Source organism: Bos indicus, chromosome 5, assembly GCF_029378745.1.
Source record: "Bos indicus isolate NIAB-ARS_2022 breed Sahiwal x Tharparkar chromosome 5, NIAB-ARS_B.indTharparkar_mat_pri_1.0, whole genome shotgun sequence".
NCBI classification, from domain to species: Eukaryota; Metazoa; Chordata; class Mammalia; order Artiodactyla; family Bovidae; genus Bos; species Bos indicus.
The window spans coordinates 70,850,706-70,869,603 of NC_091764.1; the positions used below are offsets into that span (position 1 = coordinate 70,850,706).

At 45.6% G+C, this 18,898-nt stretch overlaps 1 protein-coding gene across 3 annotated transcripts in view; it reads left to right on the plus strand.

Moving 5' to 3' along the window:
• ABTB3 (ankyrin repeat and BTB domain containing 3) overlaps window positions 1-18,898 on the plus strand; it is a 332,144-nt gene that overhangs the window by 236,628 nt on the left and 76,618 nt on the right. For all 3 annotated transcript variants that reach the window (XM_019961249.2, XM_019961248.2, XM_019961247.2), the window contains exon 4: window positions 15,164-15,316. In XM_019961249.2, coding sequence (XP_019816808.1) covers window positions 15,164-15,316 — 153 coding nt within the window. The remainder of the gene's footprint in view (window positions 1-15,163; window positions 15,317-18,898) is intronic.

Below are 18,898 nucleotides of genomic sequence, written 5' to 3' on the forward strand. Positions count from 1 at the left end.
ATTAACACTAAGGAAGACCACTGTACCAGAAAAATCTCCCCCAAGGTTTATTATTAAAATTGAGAACAAGATTTAGCTTTGAGTTTCCTGGCCTCCAAGGCAAAAAGAGAAACATGCATTATAAAGCACTCATCATCTAACTTAAAAAGAATCTTTTCTGACTTTAGCAAGATCAGTCCAGGGCTGATACTCGGGTCCTCCTGGTGATCTGAATCACCAGAAGTGTTTAGTGAAAGTTGCTCAGTCATGTCTGACGCTTTGTGACCCCCATGGACTATACAATCCATGGAATTCTCCAGGCCAGAATACTGGAGTGGGTAGCCTTTCCCTTCTTCAGGGGATCTTCCCAACCCAGGGATTGAACCCAGGTCTCCTGCTTTGTAGATGGATTCTTTACCAGCTGAGCCACAGGGGAAGCCCAACAATACAGAGAAGCTCTTAAAAACAATCTGCAACCAAGTCATGGGTTCCACTGAGGGAAATTATTGATCTGTGCTCAGAGCGGTCAGGTACTTTTGGAGGCACACGGTCCCATCTGTAAACAATAGCATTCATTATATAAAAGTGGCCCCCTGGGTAGGGGGTAGAGTAGAGTATAGGAATCACAACGCTTTCTTACGTGAGTGGGTCACAGACTGCATGTAGCCCAGTCTCTTCCTCCACAGATGATGAACCGAAATGCCTCAATGTTCGGTGACTCAGTCAATGCCACACTGGTCTTTGGAGGAGCCATATAAGAATGGCCAAGTAGGAGGCGTTTGGATTCTGGCAGACGTGGGATCAAATCCCAGCTCTGTGCCAATACTTGTGGTATCCTATAGGTTACTGACTCTTGCAAAGCAAAGCCTCAGTTTGCTTATCTGTAAATAGGGATGATAATCATAATTACCTTCCAAGGCTGTTACTGTAATTCAATGAAATAATATACATTTAAGCTTTTTGCACAGAGTCTGGCCCATTGTAAGCACTCCAGTAGATGCTATAAAATCCTAATAATGATGACAATGATGTAGACCATGATAATGGGAAGAAAAACTGAGTCCAAAATTAGGTTGCTTGATATCTGCTGTAGCCCTTTTTCCACCTCCCCATTCACCAGGATTCCTATCTGGAACTATACTGAACTGAAGGATATTCCTTAGAACTGCGCCATCCGGTAAGGTGGGCGCTAACCACTTGTGACTAGCAGGTGGTGGTTCAGTTGGTAAAGAATCCACCTGCAGTGCAGGAGACCTGAGTTTAATCCCTGGGTCAGGAAGATCCCCTGGAGAAGGAAATGGCAACCCACTCCAGTATTCTTGCCTGGAAAATTCCATGAACAGATAAGTCTGGCAGGCTAAAAGTCCATAGGGTCGCAAGAGTTGGACAGGACTTACTGACTAAACCACGCAAAGTTAAATCAATTAAACTTGAATAAAATTAGAATTTAGCTACTCAGTCGCACTAGCCACATTTCAAGTGTTCAGTAGCCACAGCAGCTTGTGGCCATTGTGTTGGACAGCACAGATTCAAAGCACTTCCATCACAGCAAAAACTTCTGTTGGAAGCTGCCTTCGTGGCTTTTTTCCCCCCAACTTCCTTGTGGCAGTATGTTATTGATTTATTTATTTATTTCAAAATATTATACTGTTACTCTAGTTCTCTGGTCCCTTAACTCTACTGTGAGTACACTCAAGGCCCACAAAGCCCCAAGGACACACAAGTCACGTGGTCAGTTAGTGGCAGAGCCTGCTCTAAAACATGTTCCTAACCCAGGGCATGAGTCATTCCACGGAGACCTGGGGAATCAGCTGTCTTCAGTCTGTGATTTGATGAGTAGGGTTTTGATTGATCAGGGCTGGAGTATGAATTTAATCCATCCTGTCAGACTGCCAAGTGCAGGGTAATGTGAGTTCAAGGGGTTTATCTCAAGAGAGCTGGAATATCATTTTCTCAAAGCTGCAGCCCAGTGGCAAGGACGCCAGGGACACACAGGGGAACCTCCAGACTATGCCCAGCCTCACCTTCAGCTCCTCTTTTGTTGTATTAAAAAAAGAGATTCTACGTGGTGTTTTAAAAAGTGATCTGTTAATGGAATATTATTCCGCTAAGAGAAAATAAAAAGAAAATCCTGACATAAGTGACAGCGTGGATGGACCTTGAGGACGTTATGCAAACTGAAATAAGTCAGACAAAGACAAATGCTGTATGATCTCACTTATAAGTGGAATCTGAAAAACCTGAACTCAGAGAAACAGAGTAGAGAGGTGGCTGCCAGTGGCAAGAGGTAGGGGAATTGGGGAGAGATGTTGGCCAAAGGATCCAAACCTCCAGTCATAAGAGGAATAAGTTCTGAGGATCTAATAATATACAGCACGGTGACTGTAGTTAATAATATTTTATTATGCACTTGAAAGTTGCTAAGTGAGTAGATTTTAAAAGTTCTCACCACAAAGACAGAATGGTAATTATGTGAGGTGAGGGAGGTGTTAACTAACCCTACCATGGTGATCATAATATATGTGCATCAGAGTGTCATCCTGTACACCCCACACTTACACTCTGGTATGCGTCAACTCTACCTCAATAACGTTGAGGGAAAATAGCTAAAATTCCTTATAAGAGAACTTTTGCAAGGATGAAGTCTTTGAGATACGTTTCTGTCTCCAAGAGTATCTGTATTGTGATTTTTGTGGGTTAATTATGACGAGCTCCAAGCCACTGTCAGTAAAATTTCCTGAAGCTGATGAACAAAATCAACTTCCTATGACGTAGTTTACATTTTGAAATGAATAAACAATTCACTGTAACAAATACTTGAGTAAATGTAGTTTCTAGGAACAAATGTTAATACAATCTCAAGGTTACAGATTCATAGTCTCTAGAAGATAACTATGAAAAAATGTTTATCTTTTTTTGCTAAACAGAAAGAAACTCAAATCCATGGTGACAAAAATAAAGGAAAAATAGAGATTTAATGTACATGTTATAGGAATTGATGTGAGTGTCACTTAGAATTAGATTTGGCTGTCAGTGACAGAAAACTCAAATAGCAGGTGTTTAAACAAGATAGACATTCATTTCTCATATAAACCAAGTCTGGAATTAAGAATCCAGGGCAGGTATGGCCACCTAACCAATCATCCTTCTTCTATCATTGTGCTGTGCCGTGTGGCTTCTACCACATAGCTCAGTTTGGCTGCTTGAGCACCAGCCATTCTGTCTACATTCTTGCCAGCAGAATGGAAAAAGACCAGAGAAAGTTGGGCCTCTTCTATTTAGGAACTTTCCTAAAAGTATCACAAGAAACTTCTGCTTATATCTTTGCAAGAACCAGTCTCCTAGCTGAAAGGGAGGCTGAAAAATGTAAGCGAGGTGGTCATGAGCCCATGTGAATATTAGGGGTCTTATTACAAAGCAGAAAGAAGACACATATAAGGTGAGAGCCAGCAATCTCAGCCAGAATATAAAAAACTCCCCGCTCTCTTTCTAAACAAACAGTTATGGTGAACCCATTGTTTTGCATGCTCAGAGTGAATATTTTTGTCAACCCATTTTTAATATTTCTTTTCAAATGTTTCTCTGATTTTGTGTTTTTCAACTGCAATTCAAGTATTAGGAGTTTACAGTTTTAGTCCAGAAGTTACAAGGCCCTGGGTGGTTCTTCCCTCGTCTCTCTCCAGGGTTGCCTCCTGCCCGTCCACCTCACTCCACCACTCTCTCCCCTCCTCGTCAGCTCCAGCCTGTGTATACTGTAGCCACTGCCTGCAGATGACAGAATGCAGTTACTAGCCTCAACTCCAGGTCTGTCTGCCTGTGCTGCTGCGTATAACTATGTGCCCTTAGGCAAGTTATATAACCTCTCTGCTTCCTTTCACGCTCAGACCCATGCTTAGCATAAAATGGGCCCTTAATTTATGTTGTTTCAAGCCACCAAGTTTGTGGTGGTTTGTTAAGCAGCCACAGGAAACACAGGAATATGCATTTCATTCAGTTCCCAGATGATTTTGAGCTCCCTCTGCCATACGGAAAACTAGACCGAGGACCTAGATTGAAATTCAGGGGAACTGTGAATTTTGCACTCGCCAGCATTCTTGCTCTCCGGTTCAAATTGTTAGAGACATGTTGAGCACTTAAATGCTGATGAGAAAGTCCAGAGAGGAGGTGGAGGTTGAGCTGTGGGACTGTGGGGAGAGAAGTGATGGAGTCATGTGCCCAGGGAAGTGGGGGGTGGGTAGGACTGGAGGAGTCCCTCCTCTCCAGGGTGGGAGGGAAGATGAAGACTAGGGGAGGTGCAGCTGTTTGTTGGCAGCCGGGAGATGAGGAGATTATTATAATTTGTGTACCATTTTTGCTCTGCCTGAACCTGCTTGAACCTCAGTACTGCATTCATGAACCCCCAGCCCTCTATATCACCTTCTTCAGAATGTGTGACAGGAAAGACAAAGAAGGTCGGGTGATCACTCACATGTACCTGCTGGCATTATTAGCAGAAATCACCTCCTCACCAGTGCCCCTTGGCACTTGCCCCATTTCAGGGCATTTATGTAATTATATGGACTTTCACATAGCAAAGGACTTGTGCTTTGGTACCGAATGGCTTTCTCTTTCCTAAAAGCATTGGCCTTACCCTACCCATGATTCCTTTGTCTCATTTCCCAAGAGTTGTGGGCACACTTGGGATGCTAGGAAGTGGTCCTCTGTGATCCAGGCCTCGGCTTCCTCCCTGCCCCTGCCAGTTGTGCATGAGGCTGAAGGGGGCGGGATCCACGTAGAAAGAGGAGGCTACCTCTCTGCAGACAGTTAAGTCCCATGGCACCCATTGCAGGTGTGTATTAGGCAGAGTTTTCCAGAGAAACAGAACCAGCAGGATGTGTGTATGATCCACTCAGGGAAGAGTCAATGCTGCAGCTCAGATCTGAAGGCAGTGAGCTGGCAGAGTCCTTATTCTTTGGAAGAGATCAGTCTTTCTTTTTCTTCAGGCCTCTAACTGATTGATGAGGCCTACCCATCTTGTTGTTGTTATTATTTAGTCACTAAGCTACGTCCGACTTTTTGTGACCCCATGGACTGCAGCACACCAGGCTTCCCCATCCTTCACTATACCCCAGAGTTTGCTCAAACTCATGTTCATTGAGTTGATGATGCCATCCAAGCATCTCATCTTCTGTGGACCCCTTCTTCTCTTGCCCTCAGCCTTTCCCAGCATCAGGGTCTTTTCAAATGAGTCGGCTCTTCACATCAAGAGGCCAAAGGATTGGAGCTTCAGCTCTAACATCAATACTTCCAATGAAGATTCGAGGGTTGATTTCCTTTACGATTGACTGGTTTGATCTCCTTGCAGTCCAAGGGACTCTCAAGAGTCTTCTCTAGCACAACAGTTTGAAAGCATCAATTCTTTGGTGCTCAGCCTTCTTTATGGTCCAACTCTTGCATCTGTACAGCACCACTAAAAAAAAACATAGCTTTGACAATAAGAACCTTTGAGGTCAAAGTGGTGTCTCTGTTTTTTAATACTCTGTCTAGGTTTGTCATAGCTTTTCTTAAGAACAAATGTCTTTTACCTTGTGGAAGATAAATTGCTTTAAGTTCCCTGATTTAATTGTTAATCTCATCTAAAAAATACTTTCAATATCCAGCAACATCCAGACTATATATCTGGTAATATGTGTTTGACCATATGTCTGGGTACCTGTGACCCAGCCAAGCTGACATATAAAATTAACCACCACAAAGTATATATATATTTTTAAGTTTTATTGGAGTACAGTTGATTTACAATGTTGTGTTAATTTCAGTGAAGATATTCAATTATACATATACATATATTCATTCTTTTTCAGATTCTTTTCTCATAAAGGTTATCAGAATATTGAGTAGAGTGTCCTGTGCTGTACAATAGGTCCTTGTTAGTTACATATCCTATATATAGTAGTGCATATGTTAATCCCGTGCTCCTGATTTATTCCTACCCCCCCACATTTCTCCTTTGGTAAACATAAGTTTGTTTTCTGTGTCCGTGAGTCTATTCCTGTTTTGTAAATAAGTGCATTTGTTTCATTTCTTTAGATTTCACAGCTATTTGTCTTTCTCTAACTGACTTCAGTATGATAATCTCTAGGTCCATCCGTGTTGCTGCAAAAGGCATTATGTCATTCTTTTTATGGCTGAGTAATATTCCATTTTATATATATATATGTGTGTGTGAGTGTGTGTGTGTGTGTATAATGAACACTGGGGTATCTTTTTGATTTATGGTTTCTCCGAATATATGCCCAGGAGTGGGATTGCTGGATCATATAGTAGTTCCACTTTTAGATTTTTAGGAACCTCCATACTGTTCTCCATAGTGGCTACACCAGTTTACATTCTCACGAACAGTGTAGGAAGCTCCCCTTTTCTCTATACACTCTGTAGCATTTACTGTTGGTAGATTTTTTTGATGATGGCCATTCTTACCACTGAGTTGATTCCTCACTGTAGTTTTGATTTGCATTTCTCTGATAATCAATGATGTTGAACATATTTTCATGTGCTTTTTTGGCCATCTGTGTGTCTTCTTTGGATAAATGTCTACTTAGGTATCTTTGGAGATAATGTCTACTTAGATATAACCATTGCCAAGTGTATTTTTTGAGTATTTACTTTCTCAAGATGATGCTAAACACAGTCATGAATATAAAATACCTATCAGACAATAAGATGCGTGCTTGGTTCAGAGTAAACTCCCCAAGACTGAAAGATTATATTTTGTAAGATTGTTGGGAAACTGAAGGAGAATCCTGGTGGGAGGTGGAACCCACCTCCCCTGATAAAGGCTGAAACTTGCTCTCCCGACCTCCCCTACAGCTTGGTGCAGGCTTGTGACCCAGGTTTAGCCAATCCAGTATAGCATACCACCACCCCCCAGCTTTAATCAGGAGATCAAGGTACAAACACCTCCTTCTGTTTTGTTGTCTCCTGGGCCTCTCACCGTCTTACAGCGCTCACCCTCCTGGCCTCACCTTCTCCCCCTTAAACATGATAACACAATTCACCATTTCTGATTTCCTGGGCATATATTTGGAGAAACCATAAATCAAAAAGATACCCCAGTTTTCATTATACACACACACACACTCACACACATATATATACTCTCTAGGGCCTGGTTATTTAAGTGTGGTCCATGGATTGGTGGCTGAATCACTGCCAGAGAGTTTGGTAGATATGCAGAATCTTGGACCCTACCCTAGACCTACTGAATCAGAATCTTCATTTTAAAAAGATCCTAGATATTCATATGCATGTTAATATTCAAGAAGCTCTGCTGTAGCCCACACCCTTGGCTCCTCCCTCTCTAGGCTGTCTTCAGGAACCACCCCCTTGGGCAAGCCCACCGTACTTTGCACCATAGGGCTGTCACTACAGTAACCAGCCATGACCACTTCTGACCTCTGCCATCATCTTCCTATCTTTGGTCTCACCACTACAGTGAGATCGCAGTGAATATTGCTATAGAAACCAGCCCTGGATATTGTCTAGTTGTGCTGCTTGTCCTTCACTCCCTGTGTCCCTGAAATTATGAGCCTCCCAAACCACAGTCAAACATCTAAATTCTTCTCCAGCCTAAGAAAGACTCAACAAATAACAAACATGAAAAGTCAGGGCCACATGATTTATAAAGAAAGGCATAGAAACTGCAGAGATTTGCTTCAATTTGAAGAAAGACGGGAGCATCGCTCTGTGTAGCAAGGCCTTTTCCTCCATCCAGGAGGGAGAAGGCTGAGTGATGCTAAAAACAATGCTGATTATGATGACGATTATGACAGCTACTGCTTATGAGCACTTTTTGGTACCAGGCGCCGGGCTACATGCACATCATCCCATGCAGTTCTTACAGTAACCCTCTGTGCTAGTTTCCCGTGGCTGATGTTTAAAAAAAAAAAAAAAAGACTGGTATAAACGTGGAGGTTCAAAACAACACAGATTGATTATCTTACAGTCTAGGGGTCACAAATACAAAATCGGTTTCGCTAAATTTAAAGTGTCGGCAGGGCTGCCTCCTTTTGGAGTCTCCAGGGGAAAATCCGTTTCCTTGCTTTTTCCAGCATCTGGAGGCCACCTGTGTTCCTTAACTCCTGGTCCCTTTCCTGTATTAGTCCAACTTTTTGCTTCTGTCGTCACATCTACTCCCTCCTTTGACCTTTTTTTTTTTTTTTTTCCCCCGGACTGTTCCCAGGTATTAGTTGCAGCACGTGGGATCTTTTAACTTTGGCATTCAAACTCTTAGCTGTAACATGTGAGATCTGGTTCTCTGACCAGGGATCAGTCCCAAGCCCCCTGCATTGGGAGTGCAGAGTCTTAGCCACTGAACCACCAGGAAAGTCTCACCTTTGACTGTCTCACCTCCCTCTTCTAAGTTCCCTTGTGATTTCATTTCAGGCCCACCTTGGTAGTTGAGGCTAGTCTTTCCTGCTCAAAATCCTTAACTTAATCTCATGTGCAGACTCTGTTTTACCAAATAACCTTGGCAGGTTCTGGGGATTAGGATGTGGACATTCAGTGGGGTGACATTATTAGGCCAACCACACCCCTTGAAGTAGATACTGTTATTATCCCCACTTTCCCAGTGAGAGGACCAAGGCATGACCATTGGAATACAGCGAGTCCTCCATCTGTAGGGTCCACATCCACAGTTGGTTGAATCTGCAGATGCAGAGTACTGTTCTATCCCATTTTATATAAAGGATTTGAGAATTTTGGTACCAATGAGGTTCCTGAAACCAATTCCCCGTGCATACCAAGGGACAACTATACTTTGTTCAAGGTCACACAGTTTGAGGGTGGAGCTGGAATCCAGCTCTTACTCAGCCTGTCTCCAAAGCCCAAACTTCTGACCTCTGCACGGTACAGCCTTCAAATGGCTTTGAATTCATCTTCCGTTGTCACTAGGAAATGAACGAAAACCAGCAGCTCTCTAAAGAATCAGCTTCCAATGGAAGTTCCTCTACCACAGACTAAAATATTGAGGGGTGAGCAAAATTTAAGTCAAACCACAGGCATTTTCATCTGCTGGGGCTTCTATAACAAATTAACCCAAACTGGGTGGCTTCAACAAAAGAAGTTTATCTTTTTACAGTGCTAGAGACTTGTCAGAGGTGCGGTTTTTTCCAAGACCTCTCTCCTTGGCTGATAGACCGCTGCCCTCTCTCTGCATCTTTCGCATAGCTGGCTCTTTGTGTCTCTCCGTGTGTCCCAGTCTCCTCGTCTTATAAGGACACTTATAAGTCACGCTGAATTAGGGCCCATTCCAATGGCCTTATTTTAATACCGTTACATTTTGAGGTTTTGGCATGTAGGGCTTTGATGCATGAATTTGGGGTTGATATCATTCAGCCCATATCAACAAGAACTGCTCTGACCTCAGGAACAAGGCAGCTCAGATCTCGGAGATGATTCCAGAGCCCTCTGGATGCCCTCACTCCCAGCTTTAATATTTGGTTCACATTCTCCACTCTCTGGTCTCCAAACTCACCTGCAGTTACCCTGTCAATACCCTGGTTTAGTCTCCTGGGGCTGCTGGGACAAATTACCACAAACCTGGTGGGTTAAAACAACACACACGCATTCTCGTACAGTTCCAGAGGTCAGTAGTCCAAAATCAATTTCACTGGCCAAAACCAAATTGTCAGCAGGTCTGCTAAATTCTGGAGTCTCTGAGAGAAGACCATTTCCTCACCTTTTCCTGCTTCTAAAGCTGCACTCCTTGTATTCCTTGGCTTGTGGTTCCTTTCAGCTCAACCCAAAAGCAGAGCATCTTGCTTCAGTATCACCTGTACTGAATCTCCCTATTTCCCTCTTCTAAGGACCCGTGCGATTGTATTTAGGACCTACCTGGATAGCCAGGCTAATCTTCTCAAGTTCCCTAACTGGACCATATCTTCAGACTCACTTGTGCCATCAGTATTCACAGGCTGTGGGAATATGACCTGATATCTTTGAGGGCCATTATCCAGCCAACCACAGTGACTCTTCCTCACATGTGTCCTGGCCCCCGCATCTGTCCTGGAGGGCCAAATAGGACATGATTCACGTGAAGGTCCCTTGGTTGAGCTCTAAGTCTTTTCTGCCTCGAGGCCTTTGCGCAGTCTATTACTGCTCTCTAAAATACCCATCTCTCTACACATTCGCATAGGGTCAGTTCCTTCCCATATTTGAGGTTTTGTCTCCTCTTCAGAGAGGCCTTCCCACCATCCCACCTCAACCTATTTATTCTCTATCCCAGCAACCTGGCACCAATCACAGTTTGCAATTGCTTTATTACTTGGTTGGTTTACAGGTTTCTTATATGTCTGTCTTCCTGTTAGACCATTAGCTCTATGAGAACATAGATGTGTCTTGCTCTCCACTCTATCTCCAGCCCCTGGAAGCATACCTGCAATATGAGTGCAACCTAAAGGATTTTTAGGGTTTACTTTTTAAATTTTATTGAAATATAGTTGATTTACAGTGTTGTGCTAGTTCTAGGCACACTACAGTCTACAACATATTGAGTATAGTTCCCTCTGCCAGACAGTAGGACCTTGTTGGCTGTTTTGTATATTGCTATTGCTAAGTCACTTCAGTCGTGTCCGACTCTGTGTGACCCCATAGACGGCAGCCCACCAGGCTCCCCCATCCCTGGGATTCTCCAGGCAAGAACACTGGAGTGGGTTGCCATTTCCCTCTCCAACGCATGAAAGTGAAAAGTGAAAGTGAAGTCGCTCAGTCATGTCCAACCCTCAGCGACCCCATGGACTGCAGCCCACCAGGCTCCTCCGCCCATGGGATTTTCCAGGCAAGAGTACTGGAGTGGGGTGCCATTGCCTTCTCCATGTTTTGTATATAGTAGGGTGTAATTGTAGCCTGCCAGGCTCCTCTGTTCACAGGATTCTCCAGGCAAGAATACTGGAGTGGGTGCCAGGCCCTCTTCCAGGGAATCTTCGTGACCCAGGGATCAAACTCCCATCTCTTATGTCTCCTGCATTAGCAGGCAGGCTCTTTACCACTAGCTTCTGGAAATACCATTTTAATCCTAAACCCCTAATTTATCCCTCCCTGCCTTTCCCCTTTGATAACCATAAGTTTGTTTTCTACAACTGTGGATCTGTTTCTGTTTGTAAACAAGTTCATTTGTATAATTTTTTAGGTTCCACATATAAAGAATAGCATATTAATATTTGTCTTCCTCTATCTGACTTACTTCACTTAGTATGATAATCTCTAGGTCTGTCTATGTTGCAGCAAATGACAATATTTCGCTCTTTTTCATGGCTTAGTAATATTCCATCACCGTCTTCTTTATCTATGTATCTGTCAACAGACATTTAGGTTGCTTTCGTTTCTTAACTGTTGTAAGTAGGACTTCTATGAACATTGGGATGTATATATCTTTTTGAATTGGCATTTTGTCGTTATTTATGCCCAGGAGTGGGATCACTGGATCATATGGTAGGTAACTCTGTTTTCAGTATTTTAAGGCCACAATGACAATTTTAATGGCACTGCCCTGTTTGAATTGATTGTGTTCCCCCACTCCTCTGTTCACCTCAGGCCACCTAGTCAGAGGTTATTAGATCTGGGTTGCTCCTGAATTCCCAGGGGATTTTATTAAAAATGCAGGTGCCCAGGCCCCACCCAAGACCTATTGAACCAAAACTCTGGGGGTGAAATCAGAGCCTTGGCAATTTTCACACACTCCTTGCTGCCCTCCCACCCTCCACACCCTACCCATCCATCTACCACCCCCCTCCCTACCCACCTCCCACACTGGGCCTTGATTCTTAGGTTGAATCTGCTTCACTAAACCATGAGTTCCTTGGGCCTCCTCTAGGTTTTAGTCACTACAGACAACTTCACCAACAAAGTGTTTTCTTAAAAAATGTATCAGGAGAATGCAGTCTTTTTCCCTCTTAGCATTCTCCACCCTCTCCTTAACTCAAGACCCCAGCATTCTTTCCCATCTCCAACCTCCTCCAAAAGAAACTTCACAAATAATACTATTTTTCTTTCCCTCTGAGTAGACAAGATAAGAAGATTTTTAAATGAGTTGCTGGCAAAGAATTCATGAGCTTATAAACTATTGCGGTCAGACTGACGAAAAGAAGGCAATGTTGAAAGGGGAGAAAAGTCCATAGAAAATTCCAGAGGCGGTGGAATCTGGGGTTCAAGGTTTCTCATTCGAATGCTCGTCTTGGTAAAAGTGTTATTTCGAAGGCGCAGTAGAGCGTCTTTTTCTCCTCTTCTGTATTCATCAGGAGTTGACTGTGTGCCCCAGGCCTCAGCATCTAACGTGAAAGACAGCTGCTGAAGGGCAGTGTTCCAGAGGACCCTGAGGGGTTGGGAGTTGTGGGCTGTGCTTGAGGGGCTGGGACCGTGCAAAGCAAAGGCAGGCCAGGGGCTGGGGGTGCTGCCTCTGCGGAAACAGCTCAGAGGGGCGACCCGGTTTGGCTTCAGCAGTGATGGAGTCATGGTGACAAAAATAAGTTCTGCTCACCTGAGACTGTAGAATCCAATTCAATTTCAAGTCAGTGTGTGTTTATTGAGTGCCTGATTCGGTTTAGGTGATGGAGAGAATGAGAGAATGAGGACGACAGCCTAAGCAGCAGGCTGATCCAGGCAGAAATTCCCTGGGAACCTGCCCCACAGGTCCACCGGTTCAGAAACTCGATTTTATCTGTTTCTCCCAGTGAGGAATTGATAAATCTTAGTCCGTTTCATGAACACGTCATTTATTAAGTGCTCACAGCCTGCCGGGCACTGTCCCACGACTGGGGATGGGGCTGGGTCGGTGAATCCAGCAATCCCAGGTCCCCATCTCATGGAGTTCACATTCTCATGTGGCATCTGCAAGACTGGTAGGTCAGGCCACTGGGGTGGGGGCCACTGTGGGAAGGGTCTGTTTTGGGAGGAGTCCCCAGGAGAAATGTTTAGGGAGAGGTGGGATTTGAATTGTGGTCAGAAGGTTAAGTAGGGTGTGGATTTTCAAAGGATTGGAAACCTTATATTATAGAGAGAGAATGGAGCTGAGTGAGCAGGAATGAAAATGACCTGCCATCAAAGGTCCATGACCAGATGGGCCCCCTTGGGGTAACAGGTGCATGCTGGGAAGTTGGACAAGTACCACATGGGGTTACTGCACATGGGCTGTGAAGTCAAATGTCTTGGGTCTGATTCCCAGCTCTCATATTTGCCAACCTTGTGAGCCAGGGCATGTTACTTAACCTCAGTACACTTTATTCTCCTGATCTAGAAAATAGGCATAATCATGACTAGCTTGTAGGTTGTCCTAAGCATTTAGCTGAGATCATGAATGGGATTAACTGAGATTAATGTAACAGCTGTTAAGTCTTAACATTGGATAACCAGAAAGCATTCTAGAAAAACTGGAACCTGCCACCAAAATGGGGAGACAACTGCATACAGTGAAGGTGCTCCTGCCTTGGGTAAATAAACCCTTTACTTACCACTTTCTTCTCCCACCCATGGCAGCCATGCTGGATTGAACAGCAGCTCCAGGGCTAGGGTGAAGCAAGAAAGCTGCTGGAACATGTTGACATGATCTGGCCTTCCTAAATTTTACACCCACATGCCCCGCATGCCTCAACCCAACTGTAGCCATAACGCATGAATAGGAAACCTTTTTGACCTGCACCGTGCATTTCTCAAAGTGTGGCCCCTGGTCTACCTAAATCAATATCATAGGGGCTGCTTATTAAAACTATATTCATGAGCCCTGTGCAATCAGCATTACTGGAGATAAGGCCAGGAAATCTGCATTTACACATACACACACAAAACCAGGTGATCCCCAGGCCCTATACCATACTTTAGAGCAGAAGCTCTTTGAGTGTGCCCCTCTAGGGCTTCCAGATGGCAAGGTGGTAAAGAATCGGCCTACCAATGCAGGAGACACAGGAAATGGGAGTTCTGTCCCTGGGTGAGGAAGATCCCCTGAAGTAGGCAATGGCAACCCACTCCACGATTCTTGCCTGGGAAATTCCATGGACAGAGGAGCCTGGTGAGCTATAGCCCCTAGGGTCTCAAAGAGTTGGACAAGACTGAACACGCACCCACCTCTAACCAGTAGCATCAGCCTTAGCATAGACCCAGGACTCATTAGAAATGCAAATTCTTGGCCACATCCCCTGATCTCCTGAATCGGACACTATGGGGGTGGAGCCCAGCAATCTGCATTTTAAGAAACTCTCCAGAGAATTCTGAGCCGTGTTGTGTTCACCTGGGGGAGGTTTTAAAAGCTATCAATGTCCAGCATCATCCTAGATAAATTAAATTAGAATCCCTGGCATAGGACTCGGGTATCAGGATTTTGCAAAAGCTCCCTGTCCTCAGTCCTAATGAGAAGATGGAATTTATAATAATCACTTTCAGGAACAGGAAGATAGCACAAATGTATTACACCTAGAAAGTTCAGCCAGAAGCAAGATCTCGGTTAATTCATGCAGCGAGTTGGACCCCTGCTGTGACCCCTTTAGCTAGTGGGGAGCCGAGACTTCCCACAGCACGGGGGTGTGGCTAAGGCCCCAGAGCACCGCCCCCTCCTCCCCCGCACATCGCTGGCAGTTCTGGGCTGCCCCTCCAGGTTCTCCCAGAAGACTGCTTCTTCCCAGATGCTGAAGTCTGCCAGCAGTCTGGTCCTTGAGAAGAGCTGAGGCCTGGGAGAACTTCGGAAGGATGATGACAGGAAGCAGCCTAGCGGTGGGAAGGGAATGTTGGAGGGCACTTTAAGATTGGGCTCACCGTGGGGAGCCCCAAGTCCTAATAACCCCAGGAGTGGATTGGATTCTCTACTAAGCACCTGACCCTGTGCTTGGTGCTTTAAGTGAGTCATTTCCTTAATGTTCATTTGATCGCCGAGGGAGATTACACTCACAGAAGAGTCACGTCGTATCCTTTCAGTCACATTATCCCCCATTTGCAGATGAGGAAACTGAGGCCCAAAGACTCCAGAGAGCCTGCCCCGAGGTCACCGGTGCGGTCCGGATGTCTCCAAAGGTTCTCTCACTTTGAATTGAGAGACAGTGTCTCCAGGGAAAAGGGGGAGGCGGGTGGTGGGGAAGTCGGCGATGAGCAGGGGGTGGGGCTGAGCAGGGAGCCCCTGCTACTGTCGCCCTAACGCGTCTCGGTCCCTCCCTCGCCGCAGGCCCTTCCTCGTGCTGCCGCCGCTGATGGAGTGGATCCGGGTGGCCGTGGCGCACGCCGGCCACCGCCGCAGCTTCTCCATGGACAGCGACGACGTCCGCCAGGCCGCCCGGCTGCTGCTGCCCGGCGTGGACTGCGAGCCGCGCCAGCTCAGGTAGGGTGGCGGGCTGGAGATCCCGGGGCGGCGGGGCTCTGGGAGGGCGCCCTTCCTCTCACACCCAGCCCGCGTCCCCGGTGCGGGGAGCGCGGCCGCCGCGCGCGGGGGCTTTGGGCTGGTTTGCGCCCTGGGCGGTGTGCGCGGGCAGCCTCGCTGTCACGAAGATCGAGGCTCCTCTGGTTTAAAGGAGAGACGCAGGCTTGACAATAAGCAGGTCCCTCGAGTTGCAGGGACGCAGGAGGGCTGGGAGCAAGGCTATATGGGAATGCTCCTGATTCTTAGATTACAAGATATCCGTGTGCCTTGATCTTGATTCTAGGCGTATTCTTTCGATTACGTTCTCTCTCCCTCTCATCCTGCCCCTCTTCTCTCCTTCTCTTCCTTCCCTCTCCTTCTCTCCTTCCCTCTCCCCCTCCCGCCCTCGTCTTCCCTCTCTCCCTCTCTCTACTAGAAGTAAATTATTGTCTCCCTGTAGTTTTCTAACTAAACCGTGCAGAGTAGAATTTCTGGTTGGGTCTGAGAGCGCCTGTGCTTTTTCACTTGCATGGAATGAACTGGCTCGCCCTCCATTTCTCACCCCTGCATCCAGGTATCTACTGCATCAAGGTGGGAATTATTCATGCACCACTCAGGGACCCCATGCAGGGGTAGGGAGAGACTCACTTTTATCCAAAGTGAAAGAAATGAAACCACTCATTTGAGTCAAAACCTGGCTGTAAATGCAGACAATACAGAAACTCAGACATAGGTGTGTGTGCATGAGTGTGGGTGCTTTCCCGACTCCCAGGTCTGTTGTCTAGGTGTCATGGACACCATTTTCAAATCCCCATTGCCCACCAGGTTAGGGTAGCCTGTCATGTGGCCAGGCTTCAGAGATTTCCACCCTTCCAAGATCTGATTGGAAGTCTGCAAAGAAGGGGAGGGTTTGCAGAAAACAGCATAGCCCACTGAAGGCTCATAAATGCCCCACCACCCAGGGACATGCAGGGCCCTGATGCAAGTCAGCAAGCATTTACTGAAAGCTTGCCACAAAGTGAGCACTGTCATAACTGCTTTACACAGACTAATTAATAATGAATGAAGTGGGTATTGTTATTATGCCCACTTTACAGACAAGGAGACTGAGGCACAGATAGATTAAGTAACGTGCCTAAGGTCACAAGATTTGTAAGTGGTGGAACCAGAATGTGAATTCAGGCAGCCCATACTCCCAGACCCCATAGTTCTAAGCCCTGATTTGTACTCTCCTCAGGAGGTTTCTGTCCAGAGAGAATCTGTCAGTGCCACCATCCCTTACATTTTATCACCTAGAATAACCACGGGTCTCAGGGAGAGAGACACAGGAGCAGCCATCTACTGAGCACCCGCTGTGTGGCGGGTATTAATTGCAACAGGAGATTTGCATTCATTACTCTGATCCCTGAAGCAGCCTCCTGAGGGTAGTGTAAACTTCCCATTTTACAGACTGGGAAGTTGTTGGTGGGACAGCTGATAGTGTAGATGTCAAGGTGGCGATCCTTGTGACTCTTGCTCCGAAGCCCATCCTGTGCCCATGAGACTCTCCTGCCTCCTGTTTCATGGGTGTGGCACCCTACCTGCAGGCTCACTCCTGCTGCTGCTGCTCACAGTCCCCAGCTCTGGGCTGGGATGACCTTGAGACGCCAGCTCTCCTCCTTGAAGCAAACCTGAGGCCGCTGGGTGGCTGGGAAAGTAGGATACTTCCTTAACTTTTGCTGATAAAGAACTTGTTGTTTGTCATGCTCTCAGGAAACCTCACAGCCTAAAGGGTAGGCACCTGGGCTCGAGTCCGGTTGCCTGAGTCCACATTCCACCAACATGACTAATTAGCTGTGCAAACTTGGGCAAGCTAGTTAACCTCTCTGGACCTTCATTTCCCACCTGTAACATGGACATAGTAATAGCAACCCCTTCAGATATTGGTGCAAGCACAAAGCAGGATCACAAACATAAAGGACCACACTGACAATGCCTAAGAGGAAGTAAGTATTCATGACACGGTCATTTTTAGTGAGCATTATAAGTCTCTCAGAGAAGGCGATGGCACCCCACTCCAGTACTCTTGCCTGGAAAATTCCATGGATGGAGGAGCCTGGTAGGCTGCAGTCCATGGGGTCGCGAAGAGTCAGACATGACTGAACGACTTCCCTTTCACTTTTCACTTTCATGCATTGGAGAAAGAAATGGCAACCCACTCCAGCATTCTTGCCTGGAGAATCCCAGGGACGGGGGAGCCTGGTGAGCTGCCGTCTATGGGGTCGCACAGAGTCGGACACGACTGAAGTGACTTAGCAGCAGTAGCAGCAGCAGTGTAAATCTCTACTATCGCTGTAGTAATAATGGAGGTTCATATCTAGGTATTGCTTTATCTTAAGGCTCTCATTTGAACCTCAAAACAAACACTCTTGTTAACTGGGAAAATAGTGCTTCCCTATTTTACAAAGAAAGATATCAAGGCCCAACAAGATTAGGTAACTCTTCTAACATCACACAGATGTTAAGTGAGAGTTAGAAGTCGAACATCAAACCCAGATGCCCAGAGAGATAACCAACTTTTCTGGCCCCTGCCCTGGATCTGGAGTCAGCCCCCTTGTTGGATGCTGATCACCTTCCAGATGCTTCTTTTCCTTTCCTAAATCCATAGACTGAACATGAACTCCAAGGACCACTGTCATCTGTAGGCCCCTCCCCCAGCACAGAGCTTTCACTGCAGGGTCTAGTGACCAGGGGTGTGCTGCTCTGACAGTTGCACCAAGGATTTCAGTTTCAGGGTTTGTCCAGTTTGACGAATCAGCCTTGCCATTCGGGATGTGAGTGTGATCACCTGCCAGGCCACGACGCACACAGTGAGCAGGGAAGCAAAGGAAGCCAGTTCACCTGCGTCTCTAAGCTATTTTTAGGCATTTTTCTCTCAGTTCTTGACTCATTTGTGCACAAGATGATTTGTGTCTAGGAAATATGCTAATTGGTTGTTCCAGCTAAATTTTCCTCACATTTGGAAATCATTTTCAAAAAGAACTAAAATATTTAGTTAAAAATTTTCCTAAGTAATAAATGTAAGATAAGTTCCATCAACTAGGCTAAATTCAGTCCATGATATGATCAGCCAGTTGTTTGTTTGTTTGTTTGTTTTTTGAGTATCTATTTTTCAGCCTGGGCAATATATAGATACATCTATACATATATTTTACAATCACATTTAGTGTGATGTGAAGTAGGAATTATTGTCTCCAGTTTTCAAGGGATGGGATCAAAGAAGTGTTGTTCATTTAGAGAGCCAACAATAGGTACTGGACACCTGCCTTGCACTAAGTCTTCACAGTGTGCCATCCCAAACAAATTCCGCAAGGCAGACTTTATTGTCCCATTTTACAGATAGGAACACTGAGGCTAGTTGCATTTATGGGACTTGTCCTAAATCACATAGCTACTGTAAGGCAGATGAGGTGTAAGATGAAGGACTTTGCAAGTTGATTTGTCTCTGCTGTCTCAGACGTTCATCTTTGAAGTTGCTAGGCAGACTCCTAGTTCTGAATCATTTGGAGCTTAACATGCTGCTAT